This window comes from Spea bombifrons, chromosome 6 (genome assembly GCF_027358695.1).
Source record: "Spea bombifrons isolate aSpeBom1 chromosome 6, aSpeBom1.2.pri, whole genome shotgun sequence".
Taxonomy (NCBI): Eukaryota; Metazoa; Chordata; class Amphibia; order Anura; family Pelobatidae; genus Spea; species Spea bombifrons.
The window spans coordinates 2,800,847-2,827,443 of NC_071092.1; the positions used below are offsets into that span (position 1 = coordinate 2,800,847).

The 26,597-nt window shown below is 35.6% G+C and overlaps 1 protein-coding gene across 13 annotated transcripts in view; it reads right to left on the bottom strand.

Moving 5' to 3' along the window:
- CADPS (calcium dependent secretion activator) overlaps positions 1–26,597 on the bottom strand; it is a 144,555-nt gene that overhangs the window by 21,981 nt on the left and 95,977 nt on the right. For 7 of the 13 annotated variants that reach the window (XM_053470212.1, XM_053470211.1, XM_053470208.1 and 4 more), the window contains 7 exons: positions 24,230–24,336; positions 19,530–19,686; positions 17,368–17,509; positions 14,543–14,680; positions 11,305–11,460; positions 8,269–8,416; positions 1,197–1,271 (listed from right to left, as the gene is read on the bottom strand). In XM_053470212.1, the coding sequence (XP_053326187.1) occupies positions 1,197–1,271; positions 8,269–8,416; positions 11,305–11,460; positions 14,543–14,680; positions 17,368–17,509; positions 19,530–19,686; positions 24,230–24,336 (923 nt within the window). The remainder of the gene's footprint in view (positions 1–1,196; positions 1,272–8,268; positions 8,417–11,304; positions 11,461–14,542; positions 14,681–17,367; positions 17,510–19,529; positions 19,687–24,229; positions 24,337–26,597) is intronic. The other 6 variants (XM_053470217.1, XM_053470213.1, XM_053470220.1 and 3 more) reach the window with 1 other exon arrangement.

Below are 26,597 nucleotides of genomic sequence, written 5' to 3' on the forward strand. Positions count from 1 at the left end.
TCTATCTATCTATCTATCTATCTATCTATCTATCTATCTATCTATCCATCCATCTATGTATTTATCTATCCATCTATCACACACACCATTAATATGTAATATGTACTAATATTTTGTATTTTCTAGCCCTAGTTAAGCACAATGTAGTTTAGTATCTAGCGGTAAATCCAACAACCCTATATCTCACCACTAGCTCCCCTTCTCAGGCCTACTACCTCCTCCATTGGGAGGCTGATTGTGAGTTCCGATGTTATATACCCTCATTCTGGGGAGATTTGTGTCCCTGGAAGCCCAGATCTCCTAAACGAATCTCAATAGAAACCAGCCCTGGGCCTCTTGTGATCTGTGGTATGGACCGGCCTCCATTATTATTATCCCGCTGATGGTCTTCCATGAACCTCCCATGTCTGATAATACTCTACATTAGTGGAGCTTTAAATGTGTTCTTCAGCTCTTGTAGGTTAGCCAATATTTACTTTATGTTATACCCAAGGCTTGTTCTGCCCCCTTCGTTGGTTCACCAGCCTCCATATCAATATATAACATTACGCTGCTTCCTTGTTTAGGGCTGTTAATTTGTCACAGAAGGTGACATGGTCTCAAGGCTCACTAGTAGCCCTTCAGGACACTTTTCAAGAAAAAAAAGGAACGCCGTCTAGCTCTGCTGTCCAGTTCTGCCTGTCATGGAGGCTCTCCCAACCCTTTCTATCTGTATCTGCCTCTTCTTCTCGCCCTATCTATTTGATATGATTGAGGCCACCGAATATCCAACATTACAAGACTTCTCAACTGACTTCTAATACCTAACGCCAAATCCCCTGTCTCCTTGCATTGAATTATCAGAAAATTGTGTTTTTAATTGAACCAAAGCATGGTGTCTTAGAAGTCACTATCAATAAGAGTGTTTCCTATATTAAATATAAAAATATAAAAAAAGGCCACAAGACAATCATATTAAGCAAAAAGTGACCGGACTACTACTACTACCCTTTACAAATATCAATTATCCCAATTTAATTCAAACCCTCTCAATAAAAAAAAACACTAACCTAAATTGTAAATCAGACAATTATTTCATCAGATCTACCTCCTTTAAATTTTAACGTTTTAAAATAAATTCAAGCTTATTCTAATCCTCAATCGCACAAAACACGCGGAGCTTTGCACTGTAACACACCACCTGCGCCAAAGGTTACCTTCGCCACTAAAAGTGTTATCATTTCTTTAACTGTTTCTTCAATTAGCTCATCAATTTTTGAATGGTATTGGTGCTAAAAAAAAAGGAGACACAAAAAAGGCAAATATTAGAACACTGAATAAACAATGACATGGAAAGTATCTGGCTTTTTTTTGAAAGTAAAATTTCCAATGCTCCTTTTTTTTTTTTTTTAATTTTAAAAGTATCAGCTGTGAAAATAAACTGTTAATTAACCTGACTACCCTTTTTGTATCCAATGATGGATACATGGATTTCCGAGTCGTTAACTATTAAAAAAAAAATAAAAAAATAAAAATAAATTCACATCTGCTCAGAAATAATACTTGACGCCTTTCGTTGACGTCCATCGAGGGGCGCGTCTCTTTTTTATGTATTAAAAAAAAAAGATACAATATTTAAAGGGAGAAGTAATTAAAAATATATCTTCGAAACCTTCATTTTCACTTGTTTGCATTAATGTCTGTTTAAAATGCTAATGAAGTCAAAACAATGCACATGTTGACAGAAGGGAGCGAAAGAACTGATAGATATGTTAATTATACGTCGGGGAGATAGGAGTGTCATTACAGTTGAAAATGTTAGACACACTTACCCACTGTTTAGCAAACTTTCAGATGGTTGGGAACAGAAATAAAGAAATGCAGGAAAATGGAAAGAAATGGAGGCAAAAACAAATGTTTAATGAAAATGAAAACAGAAATAATGGGGGGAAAAAACATAAAAATGAGAAATGGGAGGCAGACATTTATGACCTGCATGACGCTATTAATTATAGTTTTTGAAAATAAGAGTATAATTAGCAGTTTCGCAAATCGCCAACTCCATTGATCCGCCATTAAGTAATGTGATCATTTATGAAGTGTATATTGTGAAGGTAAAATATAAATGAGGGGTAACAGAGCGTGATATCTCGTACAGCATCATTTCTGATTGGCTGCCGCTGTCGAGGATGGTAAATAGAAAAAAAATATTTATAATAAATTAATGATTTCTACCGTGTTTCCCCGATAGTAAGACACCCCCGATTGTAAGACGTATCGGGGGTTTCAGAGGGGTCGGCTAATATAAGCCGTACCCCGAAAGTAAGACATATGTCTTACTTTCGGGGAAACACGGGGGATTTGCCGGGTCCGCCACTCTAAGGGGCCGGGAAGTCCCCACCAAGGCCGGCCTTACGTGTCTGCGGCCGCACAGGATTTAAATTAAAACATCGGGGTTTTTTTTTAACTTTATTTAACATCCTCCATGTTAAATAAAGTTTTTTTAACTTTATTTAACATGGAGGATGTTAAATAAAGTTGAAAAAAAACCCCGATGTTTTTATTTAAACCCTGTGCGGCCGCAGACCCCTAAGGCCGGCCCCTTAGAGCAGGGCCGACCTTTGGGGTGTGCGACCGCACAGGGCGCCACACTCCAGGGGGTGCCAACCTGCGGCACCCGGCACCCCTCCAGAGACGGACAGTAATGTCCGCCGCTGGAGGAGCAGGCTCGCAAGGGAGCGGTATCGGAGGTCTTTAACAGACCTCCGGCTCCCTTGAGTGATTTTAAGCCGGGTTCAACCCGGCTTTAAATCACTCAAGGGAGCCGGAGGTCTGTTAATGACCTCCGATACCGCTCCCTTGTGATCTGCGCGGCAACAGCTGTTGTGCGCCGGGGTTTCTTGTCAGATCCCGGCGCACAACACTGAAGCCGCGCCCACCGCTGTCCGTGCCCTCTGACCCGGAGGGAGACAAGAACTGAAGAAGAGGAGCGAAGAGGAGGAAAAGAAGCTGAAAGAAGAAAGGAAAGGTAGGAAAGCATTAAGTGAGAGTGGATTGGTGTATATGTGTGTGTGGATTGGTGTATGTGTGTGTGGATTGGTGTATATGTGTGTGGATTGGTGTATATATGTGTGGATTGGTGTATATGTGTGTGGATTGGTATATGTGTGTGGATTAGTGTATATGTGTGTGGATTTGTGTATACGTGTGGATTGGTGTATATGTGTGTGGATTGGTATACGTGTGGATTGGTAGGTGTGTTGATTGGTAAGTGTGTGAGAGTGATGGGTGTTATGCTGTACCATTTCCAATGTCTTTTTCATGATCTAATTATGCTCTAAAAGTACATCATAACTCCCATCACTCTCAATTTTTTCCCAATATAAGACATACCCCGAAAGTAAGACATAGTGGGGCTTTTAGGGATAAAAAGAAAGTAAGACACTGTCTTACTTTCGGGGAAACACGGTAATAAATAAATTTACATAAACAAATAAATGAAAGGTGCTATGTTTTGTAGCGAGTGTAATAATCATAGGTTCGCGTTTCCCTAGGTTCTATCTTTTAAGAACAATAGTTACTTTATAAATGTGAATGATGAGGTTTTATCAGTCAGGGGTTGGCTAGCCATGGGTCCCGGTGGGGCTTGTCTGAATATTTCATGCAAAGCCGGTCTGATTTCTTCAAGAAGGGCCTACTCAATCTCTTAACCCCTTAAGGACAAGGCATCGTGAGCCCATACAAGCTTTGTCATGAAGGGGTGATGTTTCCAATATGGCTGACCTGCTTTGGGAGGTAGGCGCAAACCTCGACCATGTTACGCGATGTTGGGTTAAACCTCAACAGAAGCAAAACTCTGCTTATTAAGGGGTGGTAAACTGATGGGTGGCCCAGGGGCCACTTGGCTGTACTTGTGCCCCGAGCCAAAATGTGCCAACTCTCCCCCGATATGAGTTCAACAATGTATATTTCTATAAAGACATAAACTCAAGTATAATGGACTTTATATCATGGTTCCATTATTTTTGTCATCTATGAAAGGATTACATAATGATATTGGCTTTGTTTTATACACACAAGCCTTAGTTTTAATTAAAATCTTTTTTTTAAATGAAATGTTAAAATTAAAATAATCACAATGTGAACATCTTTACAATACACCAGAATGACCGTTTCATCCCATTAACATATAGTTCTCATTTTCCGTGTTATGTATATTTCACGTTTATTTTTATTTTCCGTTCTTCATGCAACCTGTCACGGTTAATTGTGGTGTAAAAACTCTGCAATAATATATTCATGAAAAACACAATAATTAAGAAAATTCAGATTTGAAATAATTATAATAATATAAATAACAGGTGGTATTACAGTGTGTTTGTAATTACCGGCTTGGTGTCCATATGAACTAAAGAAAAAGACACGTCAAAACTTAGAAACTGAAAATATGCACAGCAAAAAAAAAAAAAAATCTAAATAATTGCAATTTTTAAAAAAAAAATAAATAAAAAATATGGCCATTTAATTCAACCCACCATGATTTGTAAATCGAGCTTCCTAATGGATCAAATACTACAGATCTGCGGGAGGTTGGTGGGCTGTAAACCCGCAGATTATTGGATTTGGAGTAAAATTATAATAATGACTAGCCGTTTGTGGAAAATAATACGGCGTGAAATGTATTGACAGGCGTATCACACTGATGATTTTCAATTAAAAATCTCCAAGAATGTCTGGAAAATATACTCATCGTACTTAGAGGCTTGAAAAGACTCCATAACTTAGATTTTTAAAATTCTCTAAACATTCTAAAATATAAAAGCTATTTTTTTGCTACTTTATTTTATTTAAGCCATAAATCCCAAATTGGGGTTTTTAAAATATTAACATATCATCCCAAGAAAGGAAGGGATCAGTGAAAAAAAATAATCTCTTAGGAAAAAACATGTTTTAGACTTTTTAGCATTTTTTTATATATATTATTATTTATTATGATATATACTTCAATAAAAAAAAAAAAAAAACTTTTCAGATGTTTAAATAATATTTGCTTACATAATGTACAGAACAACCTGCCATTCTATACCAATAGGTCATAAATATTTTCTATTTTAGGAACCATTTACTGCTACTTATTGCGATTTAGCTAATTTCTAAGTAGGGTTTGAGTGCAATGATTTCATGTTTTTGTGAGAAATGGGACCATCGGTGGGGCCAAGGGCTTGGAAAGGTGATTTTTAAACAATTCATGGGAACTTCAGACTACTGCAGTTTACGCCAACTTAAATGAATAAATATATGTGTCGACCAATACATTCGCAGCTTCTTTTAAAGAGTTTTGACTTTGTTTAAGGAGTTTTATTTGTAGAAATAGGAATGGGTCAAAACAGCTAAATAATTAAAAAAAAAAAAAAGAAAACTTACTTTGAAAGTTGGTTTCATAACATAGTTTGGTGTCAGACAGTAACTTATGCACTGATAATTTACATCTGTTTTATGTGTCTATCAACTCAGCCTTTCTTTAAAAATACCATACTGCGGCAACTGCGACTGCTGCTTATGTTACTTTACCTTGGAAACTGTTTAACTCAACACTTTCTTCAAGGAGAAAATAGGCAGATTTCCTATGTTAATTTATCAAGTTTTGTTATTTTTAAGTCTTGATGTCAAAAACCCCGCTTTTCTATGATGTTCTCATAAGCAAAATTCTACCTAAAATGTTGGTAATCTCAGTTTGTTAAACACACTAAAGGGCGACTTGATATAGGAATATTAATAAAAAAGAGGTCTATGTAATTTTTAAGTGAGTAAATAGTTATTTTTTTATTTGTTTAAAATATATGCATTTCCAAGTGTTTGTATCATGAAATGTTTGTAAACAGTTTGTATTTTTTTAGCTGGTTTTATTGTTCTCTCGCAGGAAGCAAAAGCAGAAGTAAGGGGGGCTTGTAATGGCTGACATGACACAAGCCGAGGCCACGCCCTTCTACTTCCTGGATAGATATGACATTGGGAGGTCTTTCAATGCGTAAAACAGAATACCAAGTACTCCTAGCTGTCCAGCCTCTCCAACATGTACTAACACTCACTAAAATTGGCTTTTCCAGCAAATTCCACCTGAAAATGTGTGTTTGAAAATGGTGAAAATGCTTGTGGACCAAATTCGGTAATTCTGAGCATCTTCTTTTCCCAGAAATAAACAGAATTTTTATCTTCTGTGGAGATTAAAGAAAATGCATGAGGCTAAAAGAATTGACAGTTAACACCTATTTATAGCCCTCAAAGTCTTTCCTAAAGAGCTTACAATCTGTTTTGTTTTCTGCAGATTGCCCTAGTTAGTGCACAGTCTGTTTGCTCGTAAAGAGCAGTTTGCCGAGACTGGAAGATCTTTAGGGCAGTGTTCATTATCAGCACGTAATTACTTGATTTCTCAGTGTCATGTATGTAGCACAATTTCCTCGACCTCCTGAAATTTCAGGATTCTCTTAATTGCATTGAGTCCTTCATTTTTTTCCCCCTGTGGACCAAATAAGCTCTGTCTGACGCTTCATCTCTGCACCAATTACTCATTAATATTTCCCAACACTCAACAATGACAAAGGATATTGAGGCATTTCTGGCCAAACGTACAATGGGTTGGTGTGGCCTAAGGAAGCTACCACTGGAATTCACTCATATATAACACTGAAATATCTGATATAAAATATACATCCTACATCTTGTGCTTAAAATTTTAACAAAATGAAGCCAACATTCTATACGTTGTGAATGCTGTTTCTCCTTCATTATGTCTGTTATTCCACAACAACAAAGCACACTTTTTCGTATTTGTGGAGTCTGGCTATAATATGTAGTTCTGCCTCACCTACCAATGGAAACTTATGATGACCTCCACCTACGCTGACATTTGCCCATGTGGCATTAACATGTAGTCCCTGTGTTGCCTACGAATGGAAAGTTATGATGACCTCTGCCTGCCCTGGCATTTGCCCATGATGCTAGAACATGTAGTCCTTCTGTCACTCACCACTGCAAACTTATGACAACTTCCGCCTGCCCTGACATTTGCCCATGTGACTATTACTGTATCTAATTAAGGATCCTGTTCTCTGATCCTGTTTAGAGTTTGAGTCCTCATAACATCCAAGGGCTTCTGCTTCCACTCAATAAGCAACCTACATTTGATTTCACGCATCATATTTTTTTTCTTCTTTAGTTTATGTTTCTGACTCTTTTTGTTGAAGTGAGGTTAGGACTATCAGTGACTACAATATATTTTATCTACCACAAATTACAAATGACTAAACATCTAAAAACCTTCAAAAAACAAAGTAAGTAAGTGTCATATTATAAAGATGATGACCACATACTGGAAGCATAGCTAGAAATAAGGACATAAGTGAAAGGAGACAAGAGGAAGAATGATAACTACTTCTAAAAAAAGCTGAAAATGTGACAAGAGAGATAAGTGAGTGGATGATTTGGGTAAGAAACTATTTTAGGGGTGAATGTTGATGTTCTTTCATATAATAAAACATAAAATAATATTTTTTTTAGTCTATTGGTCTCATCACAATAATGAATGAGCACTTTGGTACAATAAAGCAAGGCGCCCTACTTATCTCATTTAAAATATCTTTGAACACTCAACAGATATATTGAGTGAAACCTTGATACTTAAGATCATGCTTTTCCATTTAACCCATTTTCCTCCACGACTCTAGTGGCACCAGTTTCAACAATACCTTGGCTAGACTGGGGGAAGCAGCCAGAAGACGGAGAATGTGATAGTTTGTGCATTGTAAATAATTACAGCCTTTCGCGATGTATAGGATTACCGCTCAAAAGAATCACGCAGACGGAATTCTTAACAATTTATGATACCAACAGTATTTACCAAATGTTCATTCTTCCTGGTGTCCAACAAGCTTTAACACTTTCGAGTGGAATTACCAAAAACCATTGAATACAAAAAGTAGGTTTTTTTTAACTCTTTAACAGAAAAAAGGGTTACTAATTCCATTAAGTTAAACACAGAGGGCAGAAACAGGTTAACTATCTCTGTTTGGTATGCGGGATACATTTGACCATATTCATAAGAGGCCAGAACTAAGTCCTCCCAAAGACAGCATATGACAAAAATATGATTAAAGGGCTCAGAACTGAAAAGTAAGACAGATTATGCTATGATTAAAATTGTTGTTTTCGTCTACGTAATGGGGCGGTAAGTTTCTTCTAGACGTAACAATGAATATTATCATTAAACTGTTAATGTTTAGGGATTAATACCTCTTGGCCCATTTCCATGCTACAGAGTTTGGTTGACTGGGCCTTGGCGTCAACCATAACGTTAAACATGGTGCATATTGACTGAGGAACACGGAAGTCGGTTGATCGGCTGGTTTTCTGTAACTTCACTTCGAATGCAATTCTGGTTCTGTAAACAGACGAAAACAAGGATAGTCAATGCGTAAAGAAGCTACAAAACATGGCAGAAAACGGCATCAAAGAAATGTCCGACCCCCATCAATTTCAAGGAACTTAACTATAGTAACGAAGATGGATTTTTGGATTACTTCAGGCAAAGATATTATCTCTATTATTCTAATAAATACAATAACCTAGCAAATTATACTCAGACATAGGCAATTAAAAGCCAAGAAGACAACGCAAGCTCCATCTCCTTCACCCTATGTCACTACCTTCCTCAAGAAAATGTTATTAAAGGGCTTAGGACTCAAAAATAAGATAAGATATATTTTGCTCAAAAAATTTTGTTCTTACCATAGTAATGGGGTGGCTATTAATTTTAATGTTTTATTGCACTAGTTCTGATTTATTTCACTGGGAATCCAATTTTCAGTCTATATTTATGGTAAATATCTGTCAAAAATGTGTGAATATTAATTTTTAATGAAATTGTAGACTTTTAATGAATTGTAGCACATCTCATGACTTAAAAGAGGATTGCATAGGGCTGATGTCTGATTAGAAATAAAGGATTTCAGATTGTGGCAGTTATTTTTTTTTTGTTGTTTTTTTTTTTAAGGTAGGGATTTTATGTTTTTGAAGGATTTTTTTTTTTTTTTTTAATAATCATTATTTTAACGGAGGTGCTACCTATACAATGCTTTGATAATTCTGGGCACATCCCAGGGCCTGAAGAGCAGCTGGTGGCTTATGATGCCTGTGGTGTTCTAATTGCTTCATTCAAAGCTCCATCTGCTCCATACGACTTCAAAGCAAACTCAGGGTGCAAATGGGAACGATCAAGTGCAAACGGGCTCGTAGCTGAGGCATGTGGCCCTGGCAAAAAGGAGGCAGCAGTGAAGGTAGGTGTGTTCGAAACAAATGCCACAGTGGGGATTCACGCCGCGATTATCCGCTGGGAAGGGTATTCCACCCCAAATCTGGCATGTGTCTGTTTAGAAGTCTTCTTTTATTTATTGTGCGAAACCAACGTTCAAACTCAAAGGGTCTTCAGTAAAACAAGCGTATTGATCACAGACCAGGTTGTGATCCGGAGGAACCTGACTTCTGTTGACATTATTGTACGCAGATTAGATGCCAGACGTACACCATGCTCATTTGTTTGAATTTCAAAGCCTTTTTATGCAAGTACATACAATGGAAACCTTGCACCCAATAACGTTAATAAACAAAATACCTTCCCCATCCATAGCCTTTATCTACATTTTGATTCTATTTCCATTAAAGTAAAATTAAAACCATACAAATTGGGAAAATGTCCATTTTTGTATTATCTTTTCTATATTATCTTTCATTTTTTTAATTATCATTCCTATTTCTACAGAATAAAAAAAAATACTAAATTAAGTTTTATGCATACAAATGGAAGAAGGTTCTGTAACATCATGAAGAAGAAGAACAAACAACAACGTCCCAAAACGGAAAGAAATATTAATTACGAATCACCCAAAATCTCTTTGTTGTGTAATTTTTAGTTATAATATGTATGGAATACAAAAACATGGAATAATATATTTATTGCATTAAGTAAATTTCTCTTTACATGTTTGATACTCTATTTGACACGATGTTCAGAAAATATAACATGGCAAACTAATTTTACCAAACTGCTGTCCATTGGCATATATTTATAATTACGATAATAAACTGAAAACATGTTTATATAACTTACCATTTATAACACCGTTTTGGGAAATAAGATTAATCATTGTGATATAATAAAGAAAAAAAAATCATTTATATTGCTCTTTTATGAAGTTTTATAATTTTTTATAAATTTTAATTATAAAATTTATAATGTTTAAAGTTACCAATACAATTAATTTTAAAATAAAAAATAATCTGAGCAGTAATAAAAAGAGTCCAGTTGGCATTTTTTTTTTTTTTTTTTTTAAAAGGTTTTTTCAATTTAGAGAAATAAAATGTTGCCGTGAAGGACCAAGTTCCCTAACAACTGCCGGACACGATTAAATTCAATTAGGTTCCAACTGTCTTACTTGCCTTCTCCTTCTCAAATGCCAATAATAATTATGTAATTCTTCAAATATTCTTAACAAATCAGATTCGTAATATGCCTCGAGACAAAAATGGAAACTTGTGGCAGAAGAAGAAAAAAAAGCCTGTAGTGTCTGCATAGTTTTACATATTTAATGATAAATGAGATAATTGTAATTTATACGGAACAAACATGACAGACGATAGAATGTTTTCTTTTCTTTTTAATTTTTCATTAAATTACTTATGTTTCTTAAGGTGGAAAATGGAAAAATAATGACCTCCATCTTTAGTTATTCAATATAAATCTTAATCCCCTGGCATCATTTCGTAATGGTTTAATAATGCCCCCTAGGTATTAAAGGAACACCATTGTGTCTTTGGCCATTTAGACATAACTGACTGATTAAATCGTACGGCTTTGAGCGATTAAAAATATAAGAGCCTAATCACTCAATGTTATCTGTAAACACAAAATAAGAATGATGTGATGCTGTAGGGGCTGGAATAAGATGGTCGGAGGGAGTTTTCTAATCCCCGCAATTATCTCAAGAGTATATTTCAATGGGAACGGCTTCCCCTCTTGGCCTTGTACTACAGGGTCTAGTTAATACTAAGTACCCATAAAATATTGATAATATTACAGTATTGGTATAGCATGACTTTTATAGCACGACTTGGTTGTAACATTGGTTGGGAATGACTTTTATCAGAAGTCTAGGAGAACCTGTCATTACCCAAGAGGGAATATTACGCTACCTGAATCCCCATATTTATTAGTCCATCGACCAGTTGGCCACGCCAACTATAAAATAACACCAACTCTATCTCTATACTGACCTTTTGACACAAGACTCGATCATGTCGCTTGCCATAAGCTTAAGGCGCTGTTCGAGGTGATTGCCAAATTCTTCCTCGGGCCAGTGGAGGTCCCGGATAAAAGTTTGTAGGGCGTCGAGTTTCCAAAATAAATCTTCAGAGGTGGCCGATCCATTACTGGTTGAATAACATGAGAAAAAAAATAATTCTTAGTGATGCAAACACAAACTTGGCCTGATGTGGAGAGCTTTTTTTTTTTTTTTTAATTTAACTTTTTGGAAGGAAGCACCACCTTTCAACATTCCAAACAAATATTTGTCATCTCCATCATCAGGGTTGAGTGTTTAGCTAATCTAACTTTCTGTTTTGAGCAGATGACACACCAAATAAAAAAATTGACAAAACTGGATAGTTTGTATGGCAAATAAATTCCCTTAATTAATAATCACATTCGCCTATGTAATTATTGAAATTAAGGTTACAAACCGGGGTTACACACCTTGATTGTTGACAACCAGAAGATCGTTAACAATCAGGGTTCCATGCATTGTTTTTTGTAGAAGACTTTTAAAGAATTTCAGATCTACTAGGTAAAGGCCAGTGCTAACTAGTGGTGAGCGAGGACACAGTTCTTATTTTGAAGATGTCTAAATAAACCTGGTTAGTTGGATTAAATCGGGTGGAAATGACACAACGTCTGAGTTGGTTCTAAAGCTTCCAGTTTTCACCAACAAGCCAGAAGAGTGGCCAAAGGCCATCTGGAGGGACCACATCCAACCCTACACGAGACAATGTCTACAGGTTGTGGTTTGTAGTGTCTCACGCAATTGTTTCCCATCAAGAAGCTTCAGAAGACAAACTTTCGATTATTTAAGTTTTCCAGCTGGCTTCAATCACCCCAGTTTTCTTTATTTTTTTTTGTTTTTCTCTACATTTGCCATAAAGAGGTTCTCTGATCTAACTTCCTCCTCGCATACCACTAATGCTAACACAGTAATTTCTCTGATGTTGAACACAACATGCACTGCCACTTATACTGACATCGTCTATAGAAACCAACGAGAGTAGGAGTTTCTATCAGGACCGATGCCAGCAGCATTGAATTAATGCCGCAGAGCAATACATAGCTAATGGTACACATGGCTATTGCGGGTGGAAAAAAAAAAAAAAAAAAAATCGGTCTCCCGACATGCCAAAGGTCCTGACGTCCTGTTTCAATAAAGGTTACAGTTTAGGAATAAGTCATATCGGTAATCAGAGATGTATCTGGCAAGGGAAAGATAACTTTTATAATGAAAGCTATTAGAGGAAAAATAAAGGAGGGTGAAAAGATATCAAAGGCATCTTCTTTGGTTGTATGACGGTAAATATTTTGTCATGTAAATGTTTGCAAGGGTAGCGTCGCAATCTACAAAAACAGTTCTGTTCCAACTTGGAAAAATGTATATTTTTGAAATCTAAATTGAGTTTTGGAACAGTATAGGTTTATGTTTTAAATCACAGAGTACACACAAATGTAATAATTGGTGTCTATTGTAGCAACATTTTGACACCCATCTGGCTTCAGTGTTCTTTGAAATGCCTTGTCTTTTTTTTTTGTAGTTTTTTTTATTTTTATCTTGAATTAATCTATACGTGTTTTTCGTATAACGCCACAGATGAAATGCTTAGTTTGTTTTTTTAAATAAAGAATATAAAAAAAACATTTTTTTTAAAAAAAAACCGTCATAAACTAAAGAATCGATTCATATCTTTTCAAAAAACAATGTCACGGACCATGCACAGAAAGGGGATAAAAGGCTTCAATGTTAGCACTGCCTAAACTACCCTTCTATAAATACAGCAACCAAAGCTTGAACATGATTTTTATTTCTCTAAGAGGACTCAGTGATCGCAGGATATCAACTGTAAAAAATACATTTTTGTGGTCAAGTCCTTTAGTTAATCATTAGTTAAACATTTTATGACCAAATCAGTTATGCAGAGGAGCTAAAAAAAAAAAACAGATGTTTGAAGTACCTTAGAAACTATTTTATTATTAATTTTTATTATTTTTACTATCACTATTTATTTTATTTTTTATGGAACAATATTCTTAAAATGTTATTTTAAATTGATTTAATTTTCTTTTTTTTTGTATAAATGTTGAAGGATTTATTTTATGTTTCATAAAATCAAATAATCATTAAAGAACGCGTCGGATTCTCTTGGAACACGACATCGTTCAAGAGTGTTAAAAAATTCTTAAGATCAGTTTGCAGGCACTTTTTTGATGGATAACAAGACATCCAAATATTCAGAACGTTAGCAGACGGTGGAAGTATATGCCAACAATTCGTGAACTTTGAACACTGATCCATATGGACCGGTTTCCATGGGAAATTAATTCAGATGATTTCAGACTTATTAAAGCATCGTTAAGTACCAAAGAATGATCTTTTTAATATAACAAGTTAAGACATTGTATAGATGTTCATATCTTTATATGTATATTTTATATGTTGTTGCAATATGTTCTTGGTTGTGTATATCACCAACCACTGCAAATGCCAAGCCAGCAGCAGAGACAATCGAGAACCTCAATATTCATGGGATATGGATGGTCTCCATAGTCTTAAATCTCTTTAACTCTTTGGCCCCTGAAAGAAAACTATTGGAATATTCCCATACTACATTGTTACTAGAACATAATCTGAAAAATCTCTACAAACACCTACTGACCTGTGTCTAGACCTCCAAAAATGTCATTAAATAGGGGTCGGAAAAATACTTTTTAGCACAGAATGCAGGTACGTGTCATATGATTAATGAGGACCCAAATTTTTGGGAAATTTTCTAATTGAAAGCAGATGTTATGCAGGAAGATTTTTTAATTCAAAATTTTAATTCAAATTTGTCTTAGATTTAATTCAAAATTTTAATTCCAATATGTCTGATATTTACGCCATTTTTGTTTGCCCTCTTGATGCACCTAAAAATTATTATGTTATCTCTATAGTAAAATGATAACTTATTTATTCTCTGATGTTTTATAACCCCAAATTTTTTAAGTTTAATGAGAAATTATCCGTTTTGCTCTATAATTGAATTAATTAGTAAGGGCTTATGTATATATAAAAAAACAAAAAAAAACAACAAAAAAAAACATTGATAACCAAACATTGGAAAAAAAGATGATATTGGTTCTCTTAGAAATAATTCAGTCCACGCTGAGGTTGCTGCATATCGAGATCAATGCTAATGTGAACTGAATACACACTCAGAATCATATACAGCAGCCATCCATGACGGAGCAGAAAAGCTAGGCATTTGAGGGAGGTTAACTGGTAAGGTAACTGGTACTTTGGGGAGGTTCACATTTGGAAGATTCACATTGGGCAGATTACTCGTTAAACTCCTGTGGAAGAAACAGACAGAAAGAAAAAAAATACCATAACAGTGACAATGTAGATGTAGCAAAAGCACGTATCACTCAGAAAAAAAAAGAAAAGAAAAGAACAGGAATGTCCACAAGAAGACAACGGTAAAACAAAACCAAAGCAAAACCAGTTTAGAAAGAAGCATGAGGATGGAATATTAAAGGTTCTTATCAGAATTCTGCAATAAAAAATACATTTAAAGACCAGTTACAGAGCTCACGTTAGGCACATTCACAAAACAACCCACAGACTTCACAAATTCAACCAACGCATAGGAGAAAAGACCAACGCTTGGCTTCCCACCTGTTGTAGACTACAATTCCCATCATGCTCAGAAGGTCCAAGAACTATTGGAGTTAGGGTCCCTAACAGCTCGAGGACCATTGGCTGCCTATCCCCGTATAAATGTCTGTGTTTTATAGTAGGGCTATACATTGTAACACACACAAGTAAAACCACATTGCTTGAAGTGCATGCTGGTGAGATTTATGCCTAGTTTTTTTTAATTACATTTAGTGCATTTTATATGTGGACAGACCCGACAAGAGGGATTTTTATAGAGAGAAATCCTGATCTAAGTGAAAACCTTGTGATATCAAGGTATGTGTCATGACATCATTTGTTGACAGTGTCTTACTAAAGAGTCCCCTTGGACAATGAAAGATCTCACTATGGAGCTGAATTGTAACAATGTGGATGAATAATATGTAATGATGGATAGGTTAATGTGCTCCTATCATTAAGAAAATGAACACCTACGCTTTTAACCCTTTCTGGTATTCAAAAGGTTAATTGTGAGTGTAGCATTCGCCCACTTTTGAGCAACGATTCTGGCGCAAGGATTGAAAAATGGCTGTATCGCCATAGCAACCAATGGAACGTTCAAAGGAAAAGGAACATTCCACTGGTTTCTCGGTGATAAGACCACTTTTGAATCTTCACACTGGAATAATTTTTGATAGATAGCCCCCCCACTGGACAAAATATGCATGAACGTGAATGACTACAGGTTCCCTGGACCCTGGCAAATGAAAACCTAAACTCAAGATTAACCCTTCAAATTCCAGAGCAAGTGCAAGGCTTAGATCCTTTTTTTTTTACTTCTTTACGTGTTAACGGATATTTATTTTATAATCTAATTTACAACACAACCAAAATGTTTCAATTTAAAAAAAACCTATACCAAAGTCAGTATTATATTGGAATATTTTTTCTACTTAAATTTAAAACATTAGATACATTCCAAACTCCTTTTCATGATTCGTGAATATGTCTTTCCGTGTTATCAAAAACACACTTGACACACTTTACAGACACATAAGCTCATGAATAAACCCATATGTTCATAAGAAAAAAAGCATTGTTTGGTGGCTTAAGACTTGTTGAAACAAAGCCTGGAAAGAAATATGTTCAGTGGTCCCTCTTAAAAGTTTCTCAAACACAAAACAATCAAAATTTGATTCAATTTCTCCTTTGTTTTGAATTGCCCTTTTTTGTGCCAAAAAATGGAGAAAAAAAACAAAAAACGTTCTCCGCGCAGATTATTTTTATACTGTGTATAAAAGTGTATATGACGCTTTCTGGGTTATTATTTCCGCAGGTTAGAGATACATACCGCTTCCTTTCTAAATCTCTATAAAAGCTTTCATATGCTTTATGTTTCTGTTTGGTGTGCAAGTGTTGTTCATTGGCATTCCGTTATAAAAAGAATATTAATTCATAATAAGTAAGGCTAGGGCAAATGTAGGCTGAAACGTTAAAAAGAGGGGAAATCTGATATTTTCTCTTCTTTGCCTCATGCCAGATATGTTTTATCCGGTCTCATCGTAGAATATGTCTCTAAATGGAATGTGCCTTAAATTTACTTTGAATACATTTCTCACACGCATGATGTCATGATGTCAAGGTATGTGCTAAACTTGCCTGTTCATTTTGGTGATGACCTAAGACAGACTTCATGGTTCTGAGATCCATTAGAACTTCACCCCTACTTCATTGTAATATTCTCAAAAATGTAAGCCTAGCCTTAAGATGATTTGTGACCGTCCTGCTTTTTGCGTTATGAAAACAGCCCCTCTAGTATTAATTGTTAGGCTTGTTCCTTTCCTGAGGCTCTCTGACTCGAGGTGAAGGAATAATCATCCATCATTGTTTTTAAAAAAAGACAAATATACTAAAAACTGATATTTTTATCCAGATAGAACCACCCTTAACCAAAATCTCCAAAATCTTACAAACCCTTCCAGTGTTCTAGAAGTAGTAGTAGTATTTCTGTTACCGGGGTGTATCTGAGGCACCGTATATATTCGCGCACGTGCCTCCTCCCAATTATTTTATCTTTGTGGACTTAAACGATAAATCAGTTACTAAAACTGCCTCTTCATTAGGATGAAAGCCATTTTGAACAGGTCCGTTGAGGTGGACGAATCAGTTGAGTCGATATACATTTACCCATCATTGCGTTCAGCTTAGAGTAACACAACTTAAATAAAGGCCAAAACATCCGTATAAAAACATTTGAAACAACACGGACTTGTTCGTCAATAAAAATGATTACAATCGCCATTATTTACTGTCAGCAGAAAACTAAAAAAATAAAAAAGATTTGAGTAAGAACCTCCATCCATCTGCTATCAAACTTCGATTGTATCAAAGGTTCTCTTACTTTACGGGTTCCCACGATTCACGCTCAAAGCCCCTGTGAATTGATTGTGCAATTGAAGACTCCATGAGGTCAACATATCTGACAACAAGTGGGGCATATAGATCTTGGAGGTGTTTGTGGAATTTTCCATTGCATAAATTATCTAGAATTATAAGAACATCAGATTGTTAAATATGATTAGCATCACGTCAATGCACCGCTGGAAACCATCAGTACTTTAGCATTATTCAAAGAAATAAGATAAATTAAATACAAATATAAAAAAAAATATGAAATTACAATGAATTTTCAATTAATTTGAATTGTTAATCTTTCTTACGTTTTTTTCCCTTACAATTTTTTAACAAAAATGTATTTTCTTGATCAGCAACGGCGTGCAATATTGTCAACTTTTAGCCGAGATACAATGTGGCACGCTGCCCCATTTTTGTGTCAGGTTTAGTTTTAACGATATGTAATTTATCAGTGGAAAATATTCCTGAAATGTATGTGAAATATTAAAAATATTGTATATTCTCTATAGTATATTTATATATAATATTTAATTATATTATATATAATGTCCTGGATTTGGTTTATTATAGGTTGATACTAATAGTTTTTGTTTTGCAAATTGTCTTTCAAATATCTGATTTACAAATAAAAATAAGTTTAGTAATGTATGTAAAAAAAATAAATTTTTAACCTATTTCCCTAATTTCCTTTTCAGGACACTTTATGGGATACATATCTATTGTATATATTTTCGATCACCTCTCTTTATTAAAGCAACGTGTTATTAATTTTGTACCGAATTTAAGAAATACATTATTAAACCCAACGAGAATGGCAAACACTTATGGTTAAAGTCCATTTGTTTGGATAATTTAACCCCTTAATGACAAAGCCCGTACATGTACGGGCTCAAAATGCATTGTTTTCAATGGGTTTAGGGACCGCCCATTGTCCTTAAGGGGTTAAGGGCAATAATTAACTTGCAAATAGTGCTGTTATCTCCTAAGAATGATTATTATTATTTTTTTTATTATTATTATTTTGGAAATACATTTACATAATCAACCTCGCAAGTGTGAAACGTTAAGTAAATCAGGGTAAAAAAAAAAAAATCCTTAAAAAGGCACAGATGTGTTTTTGTTGCAATGAACCAATTCTGTTTTTCAGCGTGTAATGCAAGGCATAATTTAACAAATCATTTAAATGAGACATATTTCGAGGGAGAAAAAGCAATGCTTTTGAAAATTGGCTTATGATACCTTCAAGACAGCAGGCAAAAGGCAACAAATTATCTTTAGATTACCAGATGGCTCACTTCTCTCAGCACAAAATACTAGTAAAAGTCCCTCTCATCCCTTACAGAATAGCAGATGGAGTTGCTTAGGAGGAAGGAAAGTCCTCTGTTCGAAATCCAACAATTTGAAGTGGTTCATACAGGCCATCGCAGACACAGACACACTGAAAATTGACTTTTTATTGTTTTGTCTGTAGCGTGCGATTCAAAAATCGGGATCCTTTGATGATGGAGGGCTCAATCAATATGACTTTACCCCCCCCCCGGGACTCATGTGGTTAAAAATCGGGAGGGATGATGCCGAATTAGTTATTAAGATAACGTCAAATGTTTTGATACTTGAAAATTGAGATTTAAAGACCAAGTTTTTATCCAATTTGGGAAGATAGTTAACTTTTGCTGATTTTGTATTATTTTAATGTAACGTTCTGTTCCAAGACTACTTAACCCCTTAATGACAAATGTCAAAAATGCATTGTTTTCAATGGGTTTAGGGACCGCCCATTGTCCTTAAGGGGTTAATAGTAATCAGCTGCTGTGTTTCTATTTAATGTACGATGAGATGGTCTTGACAGCTATTTTGAACCAGAAAAAAAAAAACTTTTGAAGAAATGTCATTAGAGATAAACCCTTATTGTCTGGTGGAGCAAAAAGTAAAAGAACACAGGAGGAAATAACCCTTTAAACTACTTTAATTTTTTTTTGTTTTTAAATCTATATAATTGGCATTTTTTTAGTAAATGTTTCTCATCCTTGTCGTATTCCGCGTCATTCATTATTATAATTATTAGATCACAATAACAGCTCGAGATAGACCAGGATACAGAAAATAGAACAACAGAATGTTTTGTTAAAGAAGAACGAAGATACATACAGTCGCTGCGAAGGAAATCGTTTAGTAGCTGAAACAACGGAAAGCTATCCCACGTATCTGGAGGTTGGACTTCTAGAGCGGCGTCCATGTCCACAGCAAAAAGCGAGAGGAACGTCTCCGCGTGCTCGACCATTAAGTCTGACCACCAAGCAAATGCCTTCAAATTTATTAGAGAGGGGAAAAAAAACATTATCAGCCGACAAATACGTACGTTTTCGATTATATTCTAATTTTGCTTGTGCTAATTTTAACTGCGTTCTCGAAGACCGTTCCGTTGTAAAGAGAACAGCAAACGGAGTGCAACGTCACGAAAGTGAATTGGGTAAACGTATTATTACCTCACTTGTACCGAGAATACTTTACGGCAAAATTTTAAATCTGTTCTGTTTACAATATCAGGTGATCAGAGATCATGCTTCGAGGTTCTAGATCAGCAAGTTCTCATTGTATAGTCTAGAAATTTGGGTGGACAAGTTTCTTCACTGATTTTTTTTTTTTTTTTATTATGATTGGTTTGGCCCGTATCAATAATTATACTGATATCATTGATTATACTTCTTGTTGTAACGATCATCAGACACGTACTGATGCTTCACTGGGACACATAACTTAATGTACGATTTTTTTTTTTTTTTATCGTAGCTAAAATAATAAATATTAGAAAAATTATTTAAAACAAAAAAAAAACTCCAGTGAAGGAACTCAAGGTCATGCGCATGGGAAGTCTAAATTCAATTTGCAATTTTTCTTTTCCCAGAGTGTCATTCACATCATAAAGTGCAGAGATGTGAATGTTTCGAACGCATGCGTGTTTGCTGATAAAACTCAGGAGAACATGCAGTATGGGTGGTGTTTTTGATTGTCTTGGTGCAATAATGTTGCGTTTAAAGTTTTATTGTGTACATACTGATTACAATCGCGCATATTCAACAGTTTTGGTAGGGGGCGAAAACCAACCATTCATTAGTTTTCCAACAGACCTCATTTTAGGAAAAAAAAGTCAGTTCTGCTTTTCGAACTTTATATCTGAATGCCGTCTTTTTTAATTGAAGCAAAACGGAAAAACAATAAATGTTTTCTATCAAGGGAAAGTTCCACCGAAAATTGGGCATTTGAAGATAACCTTGATAAAATCTATAACAGAATTATCCTGTAAATTTTGTTTATGACATCACAGTTTTTTTTCTTCTGCTGGGTTAAAGGCTCCTTTTGACAGAGCTAAAAAGTTGTTTGAAGCATCACTTGGTGCTTTAGAGTCACATGATCATTTCATTTCAAGTGTGCGTCTATCCAGATCCATTTTTAGCTTTGGTGCTGCCCAAGGCCTGACCCAGGGCAATGTCTCTAGCCATCTCTTCCATGATCGCCATACTCGGTATGGAGTGCTGGGGTATGACATCATATCCTGGCACTCCGTGTATTACATTTGGCCTATGGAGGCTGTTTCGGCTTGGCACAGTCCTCCATTGTATGAATGGGCCAGTTGGGGAGATCAGAGATCGCCACAGTATCCGGCCCATTGAGCAGCAGGACACCAATGACCTGACTGCCCAAGATGGCGATCTGCCCCGGTTTTGCTGCTGCAGGACTACCACCCTCCTGAACCTGCCATGCTTTGCCTAGTTGGCCTAGGCCAGAATATGTTGCTGAGTTGACCCCTCTGTCTCTGTTTTAATGTCCGTCTCCTCCATTTATCTGTCTTTGTTCTCAACACTTATCTACCTCTTTATCTTAAAAAAAAAAGATGAAACAATGAAGGGAAAAGGTAATAGTCTTCCCGTCTTTGTACTTCAGAGTTCCAAATTCCAAATGCCGTCATCTCACAATTCGAATAACGACATTTTATGATGCTTAAAACATGCACAATACCCTTTTGTACTTTTTAAGTGGAACTTTCCCTGTAAGTAAAATAAACTACGATATATTTTTTACTTTATTGTTTGCTATTTTTCTAGTTTTTCCTATTGGGCAGCCGTAGCTTACCATACCTAAAGAACAATCCGACATGTTTTTCTTACTTACCTGTAATTGTGTTGCCGTGCGTGTGCGCAAGCTCTTTTAAAGGTTATAACGTGATGAAGGTTACATAGTGTTTTAACATACAAAACCTAAACGCTGACAGATAACACTATGTAGCCATATAACTCAATTAATAACAATAATAATTGGCGCTACAGACAAGTAAATCCCTGTTCTCTGATTCGTCTAAAGGTGTTGAATTAGAACCTGATTATTTTATTTAAAAATTAAAATATATTCAAGAACAGGTGCAATAAACAGGTAGACCACTGATTAATAGAAATAATTATAGATAAGATGGTTCATATTTAGAATGTTAGATAGATAGTTGAATATAGATATAAGTTTATCAGTAAGGGGATTTAAACACGCATGGGATAGACATCCGGCTCCTAAATCTAAGACAACTCTTAGGAGAAACGGGCGACAAGACGGGGGCCGAATGGGGCCGATCTTCTGGGAAATGTTTTCAAAGTTTTTATTAGAAAGTCCCAGAAAGACTAGCTTTGACAGTCGCAGATAAGTAGCATCATTGTCCAGTTTGCCGGATTTCTAGACTACTACATTCAAGCACTGGCGTTACCTGAATATGGCCAAATACAATGCAACAGCAACTGGGTAAATACAAGTGCTGTCTTGGGGTAAAAATCTGCACTGCGCATGCATAGCTTGGCCCATGCCTGGGCAAGGATTGACAAAGCAAGGGTTGTGCCAGGCTAGAGCAGAAGGCGCCCTTACAATTTATTTTTATAGTTTTTTAATTGACCAAGTTTCTGTATATTATTTTTTTTTATTTGCTTTTAATATCTTCAGACAAAAGAGAAAAAAAAATACTTGAAATACTTCTAAAATTTTCTTTTTCTAAATATACTGCATAGAGATGTATTTTTTTTTTAATATTAGTGATCTTTTAGATGGCCAGAGCCATGATAAGAAGGGAGTTTTAGATCAGCAAGAGCTGGAAAATATAATACACTGAAAATATAGTGATGTAAATATCTCTCTTATTCTAACAATAGAAACAATTGGATTAAACACCAAAAATATATACTTTCGCTTAATGAGCTACAGGGCGTTTGCATTCTCAGCAAAGTGATTCGTTTTGCTTTGAAATAATTTACTTTGTCAAATTAATGAATGGAACATTGAGCATTAAAAATTATAGAAAGTTATTTATGTAATTAACAGACTAAAATGTAGCTTTCCAGATGTAAGATAAATATTCAAATATTTATAAATTAATGCAAAACATACATTTTAAGAGTTATGTATATTATGTATTAAAATAATAAAAAAAATCTAGATAAAATTTAAAAAAATTAATTTAGTTTAATTTATGATTAAATTATATTTTGTAAAATTTGGCAATAATTTTATTAAAATTTTACATTTTTTTTTTCAATTTAATATATATATTTTAATTTAAATAGCAAAATAAAGATTTTATGAGCATTTGCGGGGGGAAATGACTTCCTAGTTCCAGACAAACAATGGAAGTAAGTTCATCAAACTACTAGTTACTGCCGTGATAAACTATAGACATGGGTGATACAGTAGGTTGAGGATAAAGTCGAGGAAGGCTGGGTTGTGCTGGGAATTAGCTAGTAAAATGCACCCATTGCCGCATGCATGGACTGCATTATCGATGCACACTTCAACTGTGCAGGGAAACAAAATTTCACAAGCACAATATGTGAGGTAGCTTCTATACTAAAGTATGTCTAAAGAGGAGGCAAAAGAAGGTAAGATTCCATCAGAAACATGAAGTACATGCACAAGATATGACAGCAGGTGTCTTGATTGGTTGAGTTGAGTCACATACCTCTTTCCCCTGCCAGGTTCATCCAAGATAGAAAGAACAGTGAAAAAACAGGGAGGAAATTTAAAATTTGTAATCAGGCATTAAATGGGTCTGTTTTTTTGGACTTTGTGCTTATTAGAAGAAAAAAAAAATATTCTATGGATAATTTAATTTTTTTATTGACAACATAGTAGGTGTTTTATTCCTGACACTGTGTATTTTACTAAAAAAAAATAAAAAAATAATGAGAATAAAAAAGAGAAAAAAGTTGAGTGGAGGAAAAAACAAAAAGACCAAAATTTTTTTATTTTAAAACGAAAAATGTTGTGAGATTTTTTTAAATAATGATATTGGCAATAGTAAATCAAAAGTGATCAGTAGTTGCAACTGATTAAATCTTAATGTTAGAAGTGATAAATGTTTTTGTAAATTTCAAAAATGAAAAAAGAGTAACGAGAAGGCGATTTTTAGAATCCAGTAAGAGTTATTGTAGCAATATAATGTATACAAATAAAATGATTATTTGTGTGGACTGGACATTGGAACGCAGGTATGTCTTCTCTGAAATGTATTTTTGATATATTCTTGTGTTTTCCTATACAAGATTAGGAGCAAAATGCTAAAAAAAAAATAATAATTAATTTTTATATTTGTGGGTAGACAAAAAAATGTTTTTGTCAAAAAGTTTATTATTCAAATTTAGGGAGAGCAACTATTTTTTTTTCTAGCTTTTTTTTTGTAACTGTTAGTGGAAAGTTTATTTGTCGTGACACTTTGTGAAACAAAAGGGGAAACCTGGAGTTGTTCACTCAACTTGATTTTCGAGACTGCTGTAGAAACAGATCACAGAGCAAATCCTACATAAGGATGAGTTTCTCACCTCCGCGTGATGTTCCTCGTTCTGCTGGAGAACTTCGATTACAAGTTCCGCGAGTCGTATTGTGTCCTCCAGTTTTTTGGCAGGTGTTACTAATCTCCCTACGTTTTCTGGAGTACAAGAATGGAAGTTAGAACAACATCCCATGTGGCGGTGAGGATGGCAGCTTCTGGGACTAAATCAAACTCCGTCGCATGTGACAATCGTATAAGGTCATGCAAGATTTAAATTATCCATAATTAGTATCAAATAAACCATGAAGTCACATTTTTAATTAAAATATGTGAACAGTGCTCCAGCTTTCAAGAATTTGTCCAAAATCATCATACTTTGAGGTATATTTCTAGAAGTTGACTCTTTTTGGTTCTATGAGCCACTTAGGCAGGGTTACCTCTTCATTATCTAAACATTGTTAACTGTGGTCACTTTATGAGGAAATCTACGAGGTGGGGACAATGAAAAAATGGTTGAAGTTTTAGTTTTCAGAAATTTAAGACGTTTATTGGCTGTTCGCGGTTAAGAAAACGGTTGTAATGATTGGTATTTGGAGTTGGTCATATACTTTAATAATGCAGTTGGGTGTTATTAGTTAGTTAGAAGGAGAACTGTCATTTTATTTTGTTGATACATGGAATGGCCACATCTTCCCTTCCACAGCTTATTGAATGCTTACGGCTGACATGTTCGTAGCCACGTGTCCAAGTGACATCACATAAGCATTGGAGATACATTGTGGCCACATCGTGGAGGGTTCTTAAATTGTTATGGTTGATGTATCGTTACCCTAACCAGAGAGCAAGTAACCAAATGCCCATATCCACCATTGCCAGCCAAGTTTCACTTTGTTACATGAACCCACAAATTTAAGGGTATCTTACAGCCAATTGTGAAAGAGGTGACTTACTTACTCAAACATTGAGTTGGGTTTGAAGCTACATTTGTAGGTATACAAGACATAACAAAAGACACCCTGACCTTGCCAAGGTTAAAATAACAGTTCTCCTTTCAATGATTTCACCCCAAAAATGAATCTGTCGGCCAGGGGATCTATCAGGCTCCGTAGCCATACGCGCTATAATCTGATCAGGAAAGTGATGTTAATTTGAGCGAATTTCCCATAAACAGATACAATACGCTGCTGATCAGCAATTTAAATGTTGCTATAACAGCTGGAGCACTGACAGTTCAAACAATAAATATGTACAGTATATTGAGAAAACAGTTCAGACATCATTCGAAACTCATAAATATTAATCGTGTCATGCAGAATGTTATGTAACAACGATGTTATTTTGTGCTGACATTCAGATTTGAAAATGTTGCATGTACCAGACAAAGCTTGACGAATAAAATGGACGTACTGAAGTAGAGGTGCTCTGAGGCCTACGTCGGAACTAAGCTAGCCTAAAGCCTGAAGAGCGGGAAGGAGTCAGCAACGCTGGGACTGCAGTGCATTGTGGGAGAGCGTGTGGTGCATCGCTTGGTACAATGCAGTGAGTAAGCGTGCGGTAGCGTATTGCTTTGTGAACAGGCCTATAAACTCCAGCGCTGCATTGTGGGTAAGTAGTACCTCAGTAGATAGGGGGTCAGCCGTGCAGTGCATTGTGGGTTAACCTGTATTACCGCAGCGCATTGTGGGTCAGGCTGTGGTGCTCCATGCACTGAACATAAGCCTGTAGCGCCTCAGTGCATTGTGGGTAGGCCTGTCATAGTGTGATGCATTATGGGCAGACCTGTAACAGTGCAGTGCATTGTGGGTCAGCCTACAGTGCTCCGGTGTACAGTCATGGGCCAGACTTTACACATACGGTGCTCTAAGCCTTTAGCATAGCAGTGAATTGTTGGTCCCAAATGCATCATGGGAAAGCCTATAGAACTGCAGTGCATTGTGGCTCCTTCTGGCACTAAAGGATTTGGTTTAAAAAAAAAAAAAGCTAGTCTACAAAAATCAAATAAAGTATACGTAATACGGTACTTGGGATTGGCCTAGGCATGCCTTTGAGCCTCTGATTTAACATGTTAGCCTGCGTTTGATTGGGTGGAGGCACGGGAGATGGTTTTGGCTTAGGCCGATGTACTGGTCATGCATGACGGAGAAAAAAAAAAAGAAGTAAGATGTGTGATTATATATACACAAAAATGACAGGAGGAAGCATCTCAAAGCCAACGAAACAAACAGAAACTTGAAACACCGTTGATGACAAAATAAATGAAAAGGAATTTTTTTTTTAAGGACTGAAATATACACTTACTAGGCTACGAGAAGGAACAAACTACGATTAGAAGTACTGAAATAAACATACATTACGCTAGGAGTCTAGACACGGTGTACAGCTCGATTATAGAACTAGACAGGACGATATAGTTTTTC